Source organism: Phyllobates terribilis, unplaced genomic scaffold, assembly GCF_046119375.1.
Source record: "Phyllobates terribilis strain yellow unplaced genomic scaffold, ASM4611937v1 Scaffold_3__8_contigs__length_932513732, whole genome shotgun sequence".
In the NCBI taxonomy this organism is placed as follows: domain Eukaryota; kingdom Metazoa; phylum Chordata; class Amphibia; order Anura; family Dendrobatidae; genus Phyllobates; species Phyllobates terribilis.
This window is the reverse complement of record NW_027362763.1, coordinates 776,181,773-776,197,617: the sequence shown is the minus strand read 5'-3', so window position 1 is coordinate 776,197,617 and position 15,845 is coordinate 776,181,773. Positions and strand designations below refer to the sequence as shown.

At 47.8% G+C, this 15,845-nt stretch overlaps 1 protein-coding gene across 8 annotated transcripts in view; it reads right to left on the bottom strand.

Annotated features, from left to right (window-relative positions):
* CCDC88A (coiled-coil domain containing 88A) overlaps positions 1-15,845 on the bottom strand; it is a 254,550-nt gene that overhangs the window by 76,186 nt on the left and 162,519 nt on the right. For all 8 annotated transcript variants that reach the window (XM_073672268.1, XM_073672270.1, XM_073672269.1 and 5 more), the window contains exon 16: positions 10,469-10,596. In XM_073672268.1, coding sequence (XP_073528369.1) covers positions 10,469-10,596 — 128 coding nt within the window. The remainder of the gene's footprint in view (positions 1-10,468; positions 10,597-15,845) is intronic.

Sequence of the window (15,845 nt, the reverse complement as noted above, 5' to 3'; positions counted from 1 at the left end):
ATGAATGGTTGTCTCCACTGGACCTGAAACCAGGGAAGGCCGTGTGCGACAATGCTGCAAACCTGGGTGCGGCCCTTCGCCGGGGCAATGTCACACACGTGCCTTGTATGGCTCACGTGTTGAACCTGGTTGTCCAGCAATTTTTAGCCCACTATCCCAGACTAGATGGCCTTCTGCAGAGGGCACGGTCGCTGTGTGCTCACTTCCGCCGTTCGCATCCCGCAGCTCAGCGACTTACATCTCTACAGAAGTCGTTGGGCCTGCCACTTCACCGGCTAAAATGCGATGTGCCTACCCGGTGGAATTCAACTCTGCACATGTTGCAGCGACTGTGGCAGCACCGACAAGCCCTGGTGCAATACGTTCTGACGTATAGCCTGGGCCAACGAGATTCAGAGGTGGGGCAAATCACGCTGGAGGAGTGGTCTCAGATCAGGGACCTATGCACCCTTCTGCACAGTTTTGAAATGGCGACGAAGATGTTTAGTGCTGACGATGCCATTATCAGCATGACTATTCCGGTGATTTACATGCTGGAGCACATGTTAAACAGAATTCGGAGTCAGGTGGTGGCACAAGAGGAGGTGGAGGAAGTAGAGGAGGAGGAGTTGTATGCGGAAGGGCTAACATCTGCAAGGTCCAGAAGGTCGGCAGCACCAAGGCGGCAGGCATGTGAGGGTGGGGGAGATGGTTTTACCAGGGCGCATGGTAGCAGCCAAACTAGTGAGGAAGGTGCAGGAGCCCAGGAAGAAGTGGAGGACGAACTGATGGAAGACTCATCAGATGAGGGAGACCTTGATCACATTTCTGTTGTGCGAGGTTGGGGGGAGAGGACAGAGGAAGGAAGCATGATTGTTACCTCGCCACCAACACAACAGGGACTTGGTGCTCCTGGATGCGCAACACACATAAGTGCCTTCTTGCTGCACTACCTGCAACATGACCCTCGAATTGTGAGAATTAGAAATAATCATGACTACTGGGTTGCCACACTGTTAGATCCCCGGTACAAAAGTAAATTTGCAGAAATTATTCCTGCCATAGAAAGGGATGCACGCATGCAGGAGTATCAGCAGAGACTGTTGCAGAATCTTACATGTGCTTTTCCACAAAATACCAGTGGTGCACGTAGTGAATCTCACAGTTCCAACTTGCCAACCGTGGGACCGTCAAGTGTTCAGCACTCAAACCGTAACAGAACCACAGTATCTGCTGGTAACATCAATTTTGCGGAATAATTTCACCACTTTTTTAGCCCATCCTTTGCAAGGCCACAGGAGACAAGAAGTCTGACACATAGTCAACGCCTAGAGACGATGGTACAGGAGTATCTCCAAGTAAACATTGAAGCCACGACTGTGTCACTGGACCCTTGCTCTTTTTGGGCTTCCAATCTGGATAAATGGCCGGAGCTAGCCACTTACGCCTTGGAGATCTTGTCATGCCCCGCAGCCAGCGTTCTGTCTGAACGTGTGTTCAGCGCTGCTGGTGGTGTGCTGACAGATAAGCGCACGCGGCTCTCCACTGATAATGTAGACAGACTCACGTTCATAAAGATGAACAAATCATGGATCCGAAACGACTTTTCTACCCCTGTGTCATCCTGGGGAGAGTAAAAGCTTGATGATTGGTTAAAATCACCCTACCAAACGTTTTAAGCTTTCAAATTACTAATCATGTTTATCTGTATCTTGACTGGAAAATAATTTGGGCTTTGTAGCAGTGTGCAGCACTGATCCTATTAGGCCATCTATAATAAGCTCCACCAGATTTAAAATTAAAAATAATTTTTAGCTGCATCTAGCCCGGAAAATAATTTTGGGGCTCCGAGATGCGCAAGACACATAAGTGCCTTCTTGCTGCACTACCTGCAGCATGACCCTCATATTGTCAGAATTCGAAGTAATCATGACTACTGGGTTGCCACACTCTTAGATCCCCCAAACTTTTCGATCAACCTTTTCATTTTAATAAAGACCAAAAAAATGGTCATTTTTGAAATTATAAGCATTAGCAGGTTGTTAGAAACTGAAATCAAACAGTTTTCAACTCAAAACTTTATTCTAGGTGATGTTACATTTTCACATAGGACCCCTTGTTCGAAAGGAGCTTCTGAACTCTCTCGTCCATTGAATTTGTCAGGTTTTGGATGGTTTCTGCTTCAATTGTTTTGCATGAGGACAGAATACCCTCCCAGAGCTGTTGCTTAGATGTGAACTGCCTCCCGCCATCATAGACACTCCTTTTAATGATGCTCCAAAGGTTCTGAATGGGGTAGAGGTCAGGGGAGCATGGGGGTCACACCATAAGTTTGTCCCCTTTTATGCCCATATCAGCCAGAGATGCAGATGTTTTATGTGCAGCATGAGATGGTGCATTATCATGCAGAAAAATGATCTTGCTGTGAAATACACGGTTCTTCTTCTTGAACCATGGCAGGAAGTGCTGTTTGAGAAAATCCACATACATTATGGAGTTCATCTTTAGCGCCTTCAGGGATCCTAAAGGGGCCGACAATCTCTCTCCCCATGATTCCAGCCCAAAACATTACTCCACCTCCTCCTTGTTGGCGCTGTAGCCGTGTTTGCGTGGGGTGTCCATCAACCAGCCATCCTCCACTCCATCCATCTGGACCATCGAGCGCTGCACGGCACTCATCCGTGAACAAAACAGTTTTGAAATCAGTCTTCATGTAATGTTTGGCCCACTGGAGCCGTTTCTGCTTGTGTGAAGTGGATAGAGGAGGTCGACAGGATGGCGTATGCACAGCTGCAAACCTCTGAAGGACCCTGCATCTTGTTGTTCGGGGGACGTTGGAGGCACAAGCAGCTTCAAAAACTTGTCTGCTGCTATGACAAGGCTTTTTTGCCGCTGCTCTTTCAACCTGACGTAATTGCCTGTAGGAAAGAGTCCTCAATTTGCCCTTATCAGCACGCACACGTGTGTACTGTGAATCAGCTACATACTTCTTGATTGCCAAGACACTTCATCCTGATCATCGCACAATGTTGATTGTAGTCATGCCTTGACCTAAACACTCCACAATTTGTTGCTTCTCAGCAGCCGACACATCCTTTTTCTTTCCCATTTTGGCAGAAAATGTAGGCTGCTTAATAATGTGAGAGAGCCTTCTTAAGTAGTCTTGCCTTTCATTGGACACACCTGCCAAACTAATTAGCACAAGTGTCTGCAATTGCTTACAGTGATATAAAGAGCCCTGACACACATCACCATCAATGAGTTTAACTGACAAACAAACAAATTCTTCCCTTATCACTCCTAAACACTTTTTGCATAATAATTTGGAACGCGGTGTACATGTGCTTTTCCACAAAACACCAGCGGTTCACGTAGTGAATCTTACAGTTCTAACTTGCCAACCGTGGTCTGTATGGAATTGTTCAATAAAGGGCCCAAAATTAAGATAACATAGATGGGAGAGGTCTCTATGAATAGGAATTCCTAAGTATTTGATACCCTGTGAGGGCCAGGCAAAGGGAAAGTTGGACTGGATGGAATCCTATATGGATTTGGGGAGGGAGACATCGAGGGCCTCAGACTTCGCTGCATTGATTTTAAAATTTTACCATGTAACAAAGTGATCTATTTCAGCCATAACAGCATGGATGGATATATGTGATTGAGTGATATATACTAGGACATCATCAGCAAATAGAGAGCACTTGTACTCGGTGCCTCCCACCTCAATCCACCTAATATTGGGGTTATGGCGAATTGATGAGAGCAGGTGCTCCGTCACTAGGATGTATAAGAGAGGGGACAGAGGACATCCCTGCCTTGTCCCATTGGTGATTGTGAAAGGTGATGAAAATGTTCTGACGCACCCCCTGGGCCTTGGGACACCCGGAGCCGGACCCTTTTTGGTGGATGCTGGTGGTTGTAGTCTTCGTGGCGGCGACCCGGTTCCGTGGCTCAGGGCGGTCAAACCAGTGGCGGAACTATTTATGTGGTTTTGATGTTTAAATGTCCGACTACGCCACCCGTGGATTGCGGTCAGAGTGAACCGCCGCTACAGGGCAGACCGCTGAGGCTGGTGTTGTGGGTGCAGCAGAGCGTAGCATAACTCCCCACGGGAGGAGTATAGCCTCAGGGCAGTGTATGCGGAGGATGGGGGTGATGGTGCAGGGCAGCAGCAGTAACGACACGGAGTCAGTGATGCAGTCCAGGGCCTTTACTCACAGTTCTTATTATCCAGACCACGTCTGCAGGTAACGGCTGCCCACGTCGTACTGTGCTCACCAGGTGAGGGGCTCAGACAACTCCCAGATAACTTTGGAGCACTTCACAGGACCCCCTTTGTGTGTCCTTTGTCTGGCCTTTCTTACCAACACTTCTGTCCGGCTGCCTCGGGCCTCCTCTTGGTAAACTTGGCGCCAGTTTCCCTGACCCTATGTGGTGCCTTCCTAGCGGGTGTAGCGAGGGGCTGCGCCACATAAAATGTCAGAGCCTCCGGTTTCTAGCTGAGGGTCGTTTCCTGCCTCCACTAGTTCGGGGACCGGTCTCCCCCTTTGGCCTGACCCCTCCACGCAGGTGGATTCGGGCGTGCGGTGGCGACTCGCCCGTCCGCACCCCTGGGATCCCTTCATTCCTTCATTTCTCGTTCCTGGAGCCTTCTCCGCTCCTCTTCCTTCCTTCTCCCTCTTCCAGGCCTGGGCCTCTGTTACTAGGCCCGCCTCCAGAGCAGAGCTCATGCAGAGCCCCTGCTCCCTGCCACTTCTGCTCAGACTTCTCTGCACTGAACTAAGATGGTGCCCACCTTTTATACTCCCTTCTCAATGCACCCAGGAACTGCTTCCTCCCTGCTCCTGCACTACAGGGTTCCCCTTCCTCAGTGTTCCCTCCCCCCACTCCAGCCAGGGACAGGGACTGTCGTGCCCATCTCAGGGGCATATTGGTCGCCCTGCCCCACGGCAATGTGGTGTAATGCATGCAGGTGTCGGGTCCTGATCCACACTCCATCCTTACCTGAGAGTGAGATATCACACCTCTGGGTGAGGTGCAATACGTCTGTAGCAACCGAGCCCTCAGGGTGCTACAGTTCCATTTATCTTCAGCCTAGGTGACGTATTGCGATACAGGGCCGTGATTTTGGCTATAAAAGGGTCCCCTAGACCCCTACCCCAAGCTTTTTAAGAGAATCATATATGGCGTGCCAGGAGACTCTATGGAATGCTTTCTCAGCATCCAACGAGAGTATCTAATTACAAATTTTTAACTGCATCTAGCCCAGGAAATACTTTGTGCCTAGTAGCAGTGTCTGCTAGTCAGCGGATTATCCCGGCTGTTAAGCAAGCTACACCACCTGTAGTTTAGACACTTAATTTTTTCAAAGGAAATGCTTCGGGACCATGGGATACTCAGTGAAGAGCATCAGGAGGCACCCTAAGGCATAGGGGCTTGGACTGGCAGTAGGATGCCTTGCGGTGGACAGCCGAGCTCGATCCTTATAAAAGCTTTTTAACTGCAGCAGCTTTAGTGGACGCTACTGGAGCTGGAATTACGCGGCTGCTTGCATGTGACATGCCCTCCAATAGATCCTTGTAAATGGATTTAAAGTGTATTCATTCAAATTAGAGAGACAATTTAAATTAAAAAGCTTAGAGCTGCCTCCACCACAAGGGGGCTCGCTCGACCCACCAGCGGACAGGCACCAGTATTGGGAGAGGGGGGCTGGACATCAGGGTTCACCGCGGCTCTGGCACAAACCCGGCGACACGGAGGTGGCACGGGCAGGAGCGGACTGGCCGTGTCGGCTTCTCACTTTTTGGATTTTAGAAGGGCATGACATGCCTATATCTGTGTCTCCCCCTCCTTTTACTCCTCCACCTCTTTTATTTTCGCATGACTATATGTACTTGTCACTTTTCCATGTGTTAGTTGTGTCTTCTGAGCAGTTTGTCAGCTTTTGGACACCTTTGAAGGTGTTTTCTATGTGTTTCTATGTGTTTTTGTTTGCCTGCCATTGGTTTTAACGGTGTTCCAAGGTGTTCGACGAACAGTTCGACGAACAGTTCGGCGAACACACGGGTGTTCGACGAACCGAACCGAACTCGAACACTACGGGGGTGGCTCAACACTAATTGTGAGCTCCGTTTAAGTAAAGAAAAAAAAAAGGTCAGTTGCGCCCGTATAGTTTGTTTATGCTCTGCAGGAGTATTTCTTTCAGGGAGTACTACTTTGCAGGGAGATTTAATTGAATTTCAGGTATTTGTGGATTGTGGTTCAACACTTAATGTGATTGATAAAGGGTTTTTGGAAAACCTTAAATTGAAATCCAAACCTTTGTTATCACCTATTTCTGTGATTGCAATTGATAACACTCCCTTGAAATGTATTACTCACAAGGTTGCTGCATTTCCCCTCACTATCAATGGAGTTCACAAAGAAATGTTGGACTTTGTTGTATTAGATAATTTACCCTCTCCGGTCGTTCTAGGTTTGCCTTGGTTAAAACTGCACAATCCTGTACTGGACTGGTCTACTAATGTGATTAAGTCTTGGAGTCCGAAGTGCTATGATAAATGTTGTAATGGTCGCATTGCGGCTGTGGAAAAAGGGGAATTACCGGTACCTATTAAAGATTTTTGGAGGGTTTTTTCGGAGGAGTCGCCGCAAGTTTTAACTACTCATATGGATTATGATTGCGCCATTGAGTTTGTTCCGGGAGCTACTCTTCCCAAGAGTCGCTTGTTTAATCTGACTATCCCTGAAAGAAAGGCCTTGGAGGAGTACATACAGACTAGCCTGGCAGCTGGTCACATTAGACCTTCTAAGTCGCCTGTGGCAGTTGGATTTTTCTTTGATTAAAAAAAAGGACAGGGGTTTACGTCCATGTCTGGATTTTCGTGAAATTAATAAGATTACCGTACGCAATTCCTACCCATTGCCGTTAATTCCTGACTTGTTTAACCAGTTGGTGGGGGCCAAGTGGTTCTCTAAAACTGATCTCCGGGGGGCATACAATTTGTTACAACTGAAGGAGGGTGATGAATGGAAAACTGCTTTTAACACTCCGGCAGGTCATTTTGAGAATCTAGTGATGCCTTTTGGTCTTACCAATGCACCTGTATTTTTTCAGAACCTTATTAATGACATCCTGAGACCTTTGATTGGTAAGAATGTGGTTGTGTATTTGGATGACATTTTGATTTATTCACCAGATCTAGAGTCCCATTGGCAGAGTGTACGTGAAGTTTTGCAGTTGTTGAGTGATAATTCACTCTTTGCTAAGCTGGAGAAATGTGAGTTCGCTGTGCAGAAAATTTGTTTTTTGGGCTCCAGCGAGGGCTTTGAGATGGACCCGGTAAAGGTTCAGGCTGTGCAGGAATGGCCTAGGCCTATTGGTTTGAAATCTATACAGAGATTTTTGGGTTTTGCCAATTATTACAGGAAATTCATTAAGAATTTTTCTGTAATTGTTAAGCCTCTAACCACTCTCACCAGGAAAGGTGCGAATATGGTCCAGTGGACTACTGAGGCCATTGAAGCGTTTGAGTATTTCAAAGAGAGGTTCAGTTCTGCCCCTATCCTTATGCAGCCTGATGAAACCAAGCCTTTTTTGGTCAAGGTCGATGCTTCATTGGTGGGGGTCGGAGCAGTTTTGTATCAGGAGAACAGGGATGGAGTACATCCTTGTGCCTTCTTTTCGAAAAAAAATTCGGAAACCGAACTGAATTATGATGTTGGAAATCGGGAGGTGCTGGCTATTAAACTCGCGTTTGAACATTGGCGTCATTTTTTGGAAGGCGCTAGATTTCCTATTCAGGTTTTCACAGATCATAAGAATTTGATCTATCTGGATGCTGCCAAGCGCTTGAATGTCCGTCAAGCTAGGTGGGCACATTTTTCTGTTACCTATATCCCTGGTACTAAGAATGTTAAAGCCAATGCTTTATCTCGCAGCTTCTTTTCTATTGTCGGTGCCGAGGAGGAGGAGAGCATCTTACAGAATGGAGTTGTGGTGGCGGCATTGGACTCCGTTTTGGAGAATGGGATTCTGAAATCTCAAGATGATGCTCCATCTAACACTCCCCATGGGAGGTTGTTCGTGCCTAGAATCTTTAGGAGAGATTCGTTTGTGGAGTGTCATGAGTCTCGGTTGGCAGGTCATCCAGGAATTTCGGAGACTAAGAGACATATCAGTCGCAGTTTTTGGTGGCCTGGATGGCAGAAGGAAGTCATCAAGTGGGTGCGTCAATGTACAGTGTGTGCTAGGTCAAAGGTTTCACATACTCCTGCTGCGGGGTTGCTTTGCCCTCTGGAGGTTCCTAGTGCACCTTGGACACATCTCACAATGGATTTTATTACTGATCTTTCTGTGTCCGAGGGTTTTACTGTCATCTGGGTGGTCGTGGACCGTTTTAGTAAGTTGTGTCATTTAGTTTCATTCATTAAGTTGCCCTGCGCCAAGACACTCGCTACGGCGTTTGTTAAGGAGATTGTCAAGCTTCATGGTGTTCCCAGGGATATTGTTTCTAATAGAGGACCTCAATTTGTGGCTCGTTTTTGGCTTGCTTTTTGTGACAGGTTGGGAGTCCATTTGTCATTTTCGTCTGGGTATCATCCTGAGTCTAATGGACAGAAAGAACCAGGATGTTGAACAGTTTTTGCGTTGTTTTGTGGCGGACAATCAAGAGGTGTGGTCTGAGTTTCTGCCTCTCGCAGAATTTGCTCTTAACAATCATACATCCATCAGTCTTTTGGTTCGTTCTCCAAATTGGGATCGGCGGTGCCGGAGGAGGAGAACTTTTCCGGTGATTTGGAAAGAGTTTGGACTAATGTACGTTGCAACCTTCAAGAGGCTAACAAGAAGTCCAAGAAGTATTTTGACAGGAAACGTAAGGAGGTTTTGTTTACTGTGGGTGACATGGTTTGATTGTCCTCAAAGAACCTGCGGTTGAGGATTCCCTCTAAAAAACTGGATCCTAAGTTCGTGGGTCCATTTAAAGTGCTTCAGGTTGTTAACCCGTCTGCGGTTAGGTTGGATGTCCCTACTTCCTGGAAGATTAATCCTGTGTTTCATGTTTTTCTTGTTGAAAAAGGCTGATGTATAAGATAGGGATTCCACTGTCACAGTTCCTCCTGTGGTGGAAGACGGCGAATATGAAATTTCTCGTATCTTGAATTCTAGATGGCATAGAGGGAGATTACAGTATCTTGTCTCCTGGAAGGGTTTTGGTCCCGAAGATAACTCCTGGGTAAGGGTGGATGATGTCTCTGCTCCTAGGCTTGTTAGAGCTTTCCACAGGAGGTTTCCGGATAGGCCTGGGCCTGGAGGATCCGGAGGATCCTCATAAAAGAGGGGGTACTGTTAGAACCCTCCTGTTTGTTTTTTCCATCTTGTGTTTTGCGGTCACGTGACCACCTGCCTTTATATTCCAGCTCTGCCCTTTTGGCTGTGCTGGACTTCAGTGTTTGACTGTTTTGCTAGCCAGGTGCTTCGGTGCCTTTCTCTGTCAGTTCGCTTGGTTCTTCTGGGACCTCTAGTACCTTTTTGTCAGTTTGTCTTTTTGTGTTCTGCAACAGCTTTTCTGTTTAGGAGGTGTCCCATTTTTGTTCCAGTCCTTAGTTCTTTTAGGGACCCCTCCCCTTATTCTATAGGTCTTCGTTCAGACTAGCCGAGGACTAAGGCGGGTCTGTTCGCTAGGAACAGGCAGCCCGCTACATCGTAGGGATTCAGCTTAGTCTTACTGTAGGGGCAGTTTTCCCCTATCTTTCCTTAGTATTTGTTGCAGATCATAACAGTAGTAGCCAGGGCTGGGTACTACACATCCGCCTCCAATTCAATGGTGGATGTGTAGTACCCAGACCCGGCCACTACAAGTAGACAGCCAAGCTCCACAAATAAGTACTTCCGGCCCGGCGGCGGCTGCTGCCACTGGTGACAGCTGATCGGTGGGGGTGCGGGTGTCGGACCCGGGCCGATCAGACATTGATGTCCTATCCTACGGATAAAGCATCAATGTATAAATAGTGGCCAACTTCTTTAATTACTTTGCGTGCCATATATTTCACCAGTTAGGCTCCACATTCTCCACTAGAAGCATTGCTTAGAAGGCGACACCTCCATAATGCAGCATCCATTGAATTCTCGAGTTCTCCTAGGATCAATAGGAAAAAAAATGGATCTAACAGATCCTGTTCCTTTCCCGATAGCAGCTAAAACTCTACACTATTGTCAAAATACATACATACAAATGTTTTTTATCGAGGATTTGAAAAATGGAATAATAGTTAGCAAAGCAGAACTGATGGGGATTATGAATGGGTGGACTACAACTCCTTTGGGCAAATATATTTAAACCCCTTCTTTGTTTCCTTACCTTGTTGATGGTGGATCGCTAGATAAGTGTTCTTTATTTCTTGTTGCATATGTTGTAAAGGACTTAAAACTTTCAATGAAAAATATGATCTGATTTAAAAATAAAGCAAATGTTTTTGTGCTCACCTGTCATCACTTGTCTGCTCATCATGTAAGAGTCGATCCTTATTCAGGCCAATCTTTTCCAGCTCATGGGTGAGTTTCTCCAGTTCATTATTAGTTTGTTGGGTCTTCAACTTCTCATTCACCAAATCCTAAACATTTAAAGAAGTTATGTAATTCAATAGGTACTGACTAGTAGGTAAAGACGATTGAAACCAATTATCTTAGTGACTTTTTCTACCTTACTGGAGAATTATTGCCTTTTAATACATTGTCCGAATTAGGCAGCCAATTTTTCAATATCTAATTAGACACCAAAGAGCATTTCTCAAAGAAGTGCTCCCCTAAATTTTTCATATTCCCTAAACTTGTGTAATGTTAGTATAGTGTAATGTCAGTGTGTTCCACCACTGCTCCACTCTGTGTGTCAGCCTGAAGTCTCTATACAATGTAAGTCTATGGAGTTGCTTTCTGATGCTCCAGGTCTACATTGTGAAATCCACTTCTGGGTCACAGACAGCAGCGTGATCCGGAGAGTCTGTATTCCCGTCACGTGACTCAGAAAATGACTGGAATGGAGCTGGATACTGGAGAAGACGGCGATCTATGAGTATGTAAATCTTAATTTACACAGAGGTTCTCCCCCTCCCCTCTACATAGAGTCTGATCAGTGGCAAATGTCATCTCCTGTCTCAGTAATGTAAAAATCGGTATTCACCGAATACACACTGTACTGGGAAATGAGAGTTTTAAAAATGAAGGAGAAAGAAGCGGATTTTTCTGATAAAAATATATTACAAAAGTTGCATATTTTCATGTGTACTGCTGATTTGTTAATTAAAAATTAAAATGTTGATAACATTTTAAGGTAAACAGAAAAACTACTTGTATGTGGTTAAAGGTGAATATTAAAGGAGGAATTCCAATGACTTTTTTACATTAGACCCCTTCACGACATATGACAAACATTTACGTCATATGTCTGGTCCCTGACTTTGATGCAGGCTCACAAGTCGAGGCTGCATTTTTTCCGGCTGATGATGGCTGATTTATTAAGCCATCATGTGCCTTTAACAGCCGGGCTGTTAAACTGTTAAATGTCGCTGTCAATCTCTGAAAGCACCATTAAATACGTGCTGGCAGGGTGGCGTGTCATTCTATGCAGCCATTGGCACTCCGGTGATGTGATCGCGGGACGCTGATGGGTTCACAGGACAGCCAGGGGTCTGTTGGAGATATGGCACCCTGCTGCGCATTGGTGCCACAGATCCCAGAGGAGTGCATGGATGGACTTCTCCACAAGAGGCCCCCACTACATTCATACACCTCCACCTTCCACCTCAGACCAGCAGAGGGAGCCCGTTAGGGATATAAAAAGGGAAGGTGGAGCTAGGCAGCCGAGTCTACAGAGAGTGGAGTCTTAGTTTCAGTCAGGACTCTAGAGAACAGTTTCCTCAGGGGACAGAGTTAGTTCCAGTTCCTGCAGAAGATGAGCCTGAGAGAGGTCAGTCTGCAGGGGAGCTCAGACAGTTCCTCAAGAGAGAGTTCAGACTCCGTGAGCTCAGATTAGTGAGCCAGGAGCGTGCCGACGCTCAGAGAGCGGCGAAGAGTAGCAAGGCCTACCGCCCGTGTGAAGCCTAGTGAGGGCCCCGAGCGTGGCCGAAGGCGAGAGGAGTAAGCAAGCAACATAGGGGGCAGAGGAGCTTAACCAGCTCACCCCAAAACCATTTACCGGACACCGGGTCCGCGCCTACAGGGGGCCTATATCCCCAGCAGGAATAACTGGAACCCCTGGAGAACTTTACATCCCAGGTTCACCAGGAGCTGACTGTTATACCAGGGCCAGGAGTCACGGAGGCCCAAGAGACCAGGGAGTGTGATCTCTAACAGAAGGCCCTACCACCAGGTCAGCAGGTGCAAGACAAAGACCAAGTTAGGCCTAGCTCCAGGCAGGTCAGAAACTTATCAAGGAAAGGCAAGGAACAGGAGGCCCCACACCCGCTCACTGGGGAGAGTCCCGATATGCACCCTTCACCCTGAAGTACCCTGGACCGTGCCAGAAACACCACCAGTAAAGGTACTGAAGTGAACTGTTGTGAGTGTGCCTATTCTTCCTCTGACCCGCCTGGGTCCCCTCTGTCCTGCATCCTTCTCCTACACTGTCCTGAGGCCCCGCTCCACCTGTGGGGAGCCGCACCAACTAAGCTGCCTGAACACCAGCCTCAGAGGACTGTCGCAGGGCTGGTGATCCTCACCAGACACCACAGGTGGCGTCACGAACATCCCTATCCCATACAACTTCCCCCTTTCTTTTAAGAGTGACCCCAGTGTACGGGCCCGGGAGCCGACCACCGTGACATCCCCCAAGATGAGGCAACAACAAGGCCCGGGCGCCGAGTTGTCCCCATACCCTGGGCGCGTCAAAGACCTCCGTGCTTGTCATGACGATTCTCCTACGAAAGCCAGCTGACGTTCATAGGAGATCGTGGTGTTTGCTATACATAGCTCTATACATGCTCTTCTGTGAGGCCGCCGAATATATATATATTTTTGGGGGTTTTTTTTGGGGGGGGGGGGGCGGTACAATTAGAACGTCTGCTATGGGGCCCCCTGATTTCTATGTACGCCCCTGACAATAGCTGTTTTATTTGACCGAGTCAGGCCCAGCTCAGCTGTATATGAGTAGCCAGGGTCTGTTCTGTTTAGTTAGTGTGGCGCCCCTGAGGGTTCGACCGCCACAGGGATGCTGCACTTCTCTAATGGAGTGTGGTGTTCCTCCTCTGAGGTAAGGCCAGTGTGATAGTCGTGACCCAACCTTTGCATCCAACACCACATTTCTCCACCAGAGGGAGCCATTATGCACTAGGTGCTGCTCCCCTGGTTACAGGGAGATTGGGGAACCAAGAGTTAGGGGAACCAGTTAGTGGGTGAGGGTGGAGGACTTACAAGTTAGTTACACTTTAGATTTCATATTTAATAGAAAGCCATCTTTGATCTTGGTCTTTGGCTAGTCTTTAGTCTGTCACGCGGTCTTTGTGCTGTCAAGTACTGTGTGTACTGTGATCTCCCACCCTGAAAGTGGATCCTGTGTGGACCTGCAGGGGAGGGAGGCACGGCCCTCGTACCTTAGCCTTGGGGTCGATGGGCAGGTTGCAGATAAAGAATGTCTCAACCCGGTCAAGGACCATAATCAAGAAGGCCCGGAGCCTAAGAGTGTGGCTCCATATCAAATGGATCCGAGGCAGGATGCAGACGGAGCGGAGTACGCCACCTGTCCTCGCCAACCTGATATATTCAGAGGGACTCCGGCTGCAAGAGGGGTACCGGCCCTCGACACCCAACCTTGCTACTCCATGTCCTGGTCGGGAAAGCCCGGTAGGCCCTGAGGATCCCACCGGGCATCGGACGGAGTGGAGCTGCCACCCGTGCCCTTGTTCTGAGAGGAGCTCAGAGGGAGACCCGGCCTATTTGCACACACACGGACAGGAAAGGAATCGGTCTGTAGTTCAGGAACACTCTGCTGTAGGGTCCCGACTAAATGCTGGACTTACTCGGAGGTTGTCGGACCCCCGTCCTTGGTGAGCGCAGGACTCCGCGGGGAGCAGGGAGTCGCCTTCCTTTGCCAGCTATGTGAGTAAAGCCTTGGAAGTTCACCCCTATGGCCTCCGGACTGTTATTTCTGCGCCACACCGCGGGACGCGGCATCCCTTTCTCCTCCACTACTACCCCCTCCTTCGCGTCCCTCTGCCCTGAGGCCTTGCTCCGCCTGTCGGGAGTAGTAATAACTTTGGCCGCCATAACATCATGCCTCAGCGGACTGCGGCGGCGCTGGTGGCCCTTCACCAGGCACCACAGGTGGCGTAGTCGTTAACCAGCCACTCAACCCGGATAAGCCCACACCATCTCCTTTTAATGTGACGGCCCTGAGCACGGGTCGGGTCCGGGCCACGGCTGCCTTCCATCTCTTCTTCACAGGACCCGACTCCGAGTCCCCCAACACCCAGGGTAAACTAAGAGGGCTTCAACCGGAGACTGTCCGTCACATTAGCACCTGGACAAGACTTGTGATTTATGGTTATGATTTTGTTTTAGGGCTTTCCAACCTGTGAAAAGTAATAAAAACTGCACATGCTACCCTGTGTGTACGCTACCCAAGTCCTAATGCCTAATTGTGTATTTTCTCCACAATTAATGTTACTCATTTTTTTTGTCTTTTGATGAAGAATGAGGAATAAATAGGAGCAGACAGCTGTGTCCTAAACAGATGAAGGACGGAAAACAAAAACTGACAACAGTTGTCTTCCTTCCTTTAATGAGTAATATCCTCTGGTTAACCATGAAATCTGACCCTCCTGTCATCCCTCAAACTAGTGCTTCCTTTCTCCTACAAAATTATAACGTCCCTCCATCCTGGGAATGAAAAGTCACTAAACACTTCTCATTTATAGTCACCCTACCTGGTGCCCTCGGTTTTCCTCCTGCGCTCAGATTGGCATTCGGTTCTTCCTGCAGCAGCATGGGGAGGGCAGTGATCAGTGTTCTTGTAATGTGGGATATGAAAGTCAGGGAAGTCATGGTTTAGACCTACCAACGCATTCCCCATATCATAGGGGTAGCCATCTTGAAGCAAAATATAATACATGTAAGAACAAAACACCAATCTGAGCGGAGGAGGCAGCAGTAGGAAAATACTGAGGACCGGGTAGGGCGACTGTAAACCAGGGGAGGAGTCCTGAGGAGATAATTTGCATATTCCCACTGCATTTTGGGGTAAGTGAAGAGTCTCCGCGAGCTCAAAGAACACTGGATTTTGGCTGTTGGAGCTGAAAAGAGGACATCGGTAAACCAGGGGAGGAGTCCTGAGGAGATAATTTGCATATTCCCACTGCATTTTGGGGTAAGTGAAGAGTCTCCGCGAGCTCAAAGAACACTGGATTTTGGCTGTTGGAGCTGAAAAGAGGACATCGGCAAACCGCGCGCCGGTAGGCATTTTTAAGCTTTTTTTTAAGCTTTTTTCACTGTTTTCAGAACATTAACAATAAGAACATGGAAGAGTCCAGGAGCCATTTGGTGAGCTGCATATCCTGCTACATGTTCACAGACTTGCCAGTGGAAAAGCCAAACTTCACATGCCAGAAATGCAAGCTTGTGTCCCTGTTGGAGGAAAAGTTGCGAAATCTAGAAGAGAGGTTAACTACCTTGAAAATCATTAAGGAAGGTGAAGAGTTCTTAGACAGAGCAGAATTATCTCTTCATGATTCAGAAAGAGAAGAAATTCGAACTGCACCTGACGAAACAGAGGAATGGAAGCATGTGACCCACAGAAGCAGGAGGATCGAGAGGCAGTCAGCACCCATACTGCTCAGGAACCAGTACCAGGCTCTCACGCAGGAGAACCATG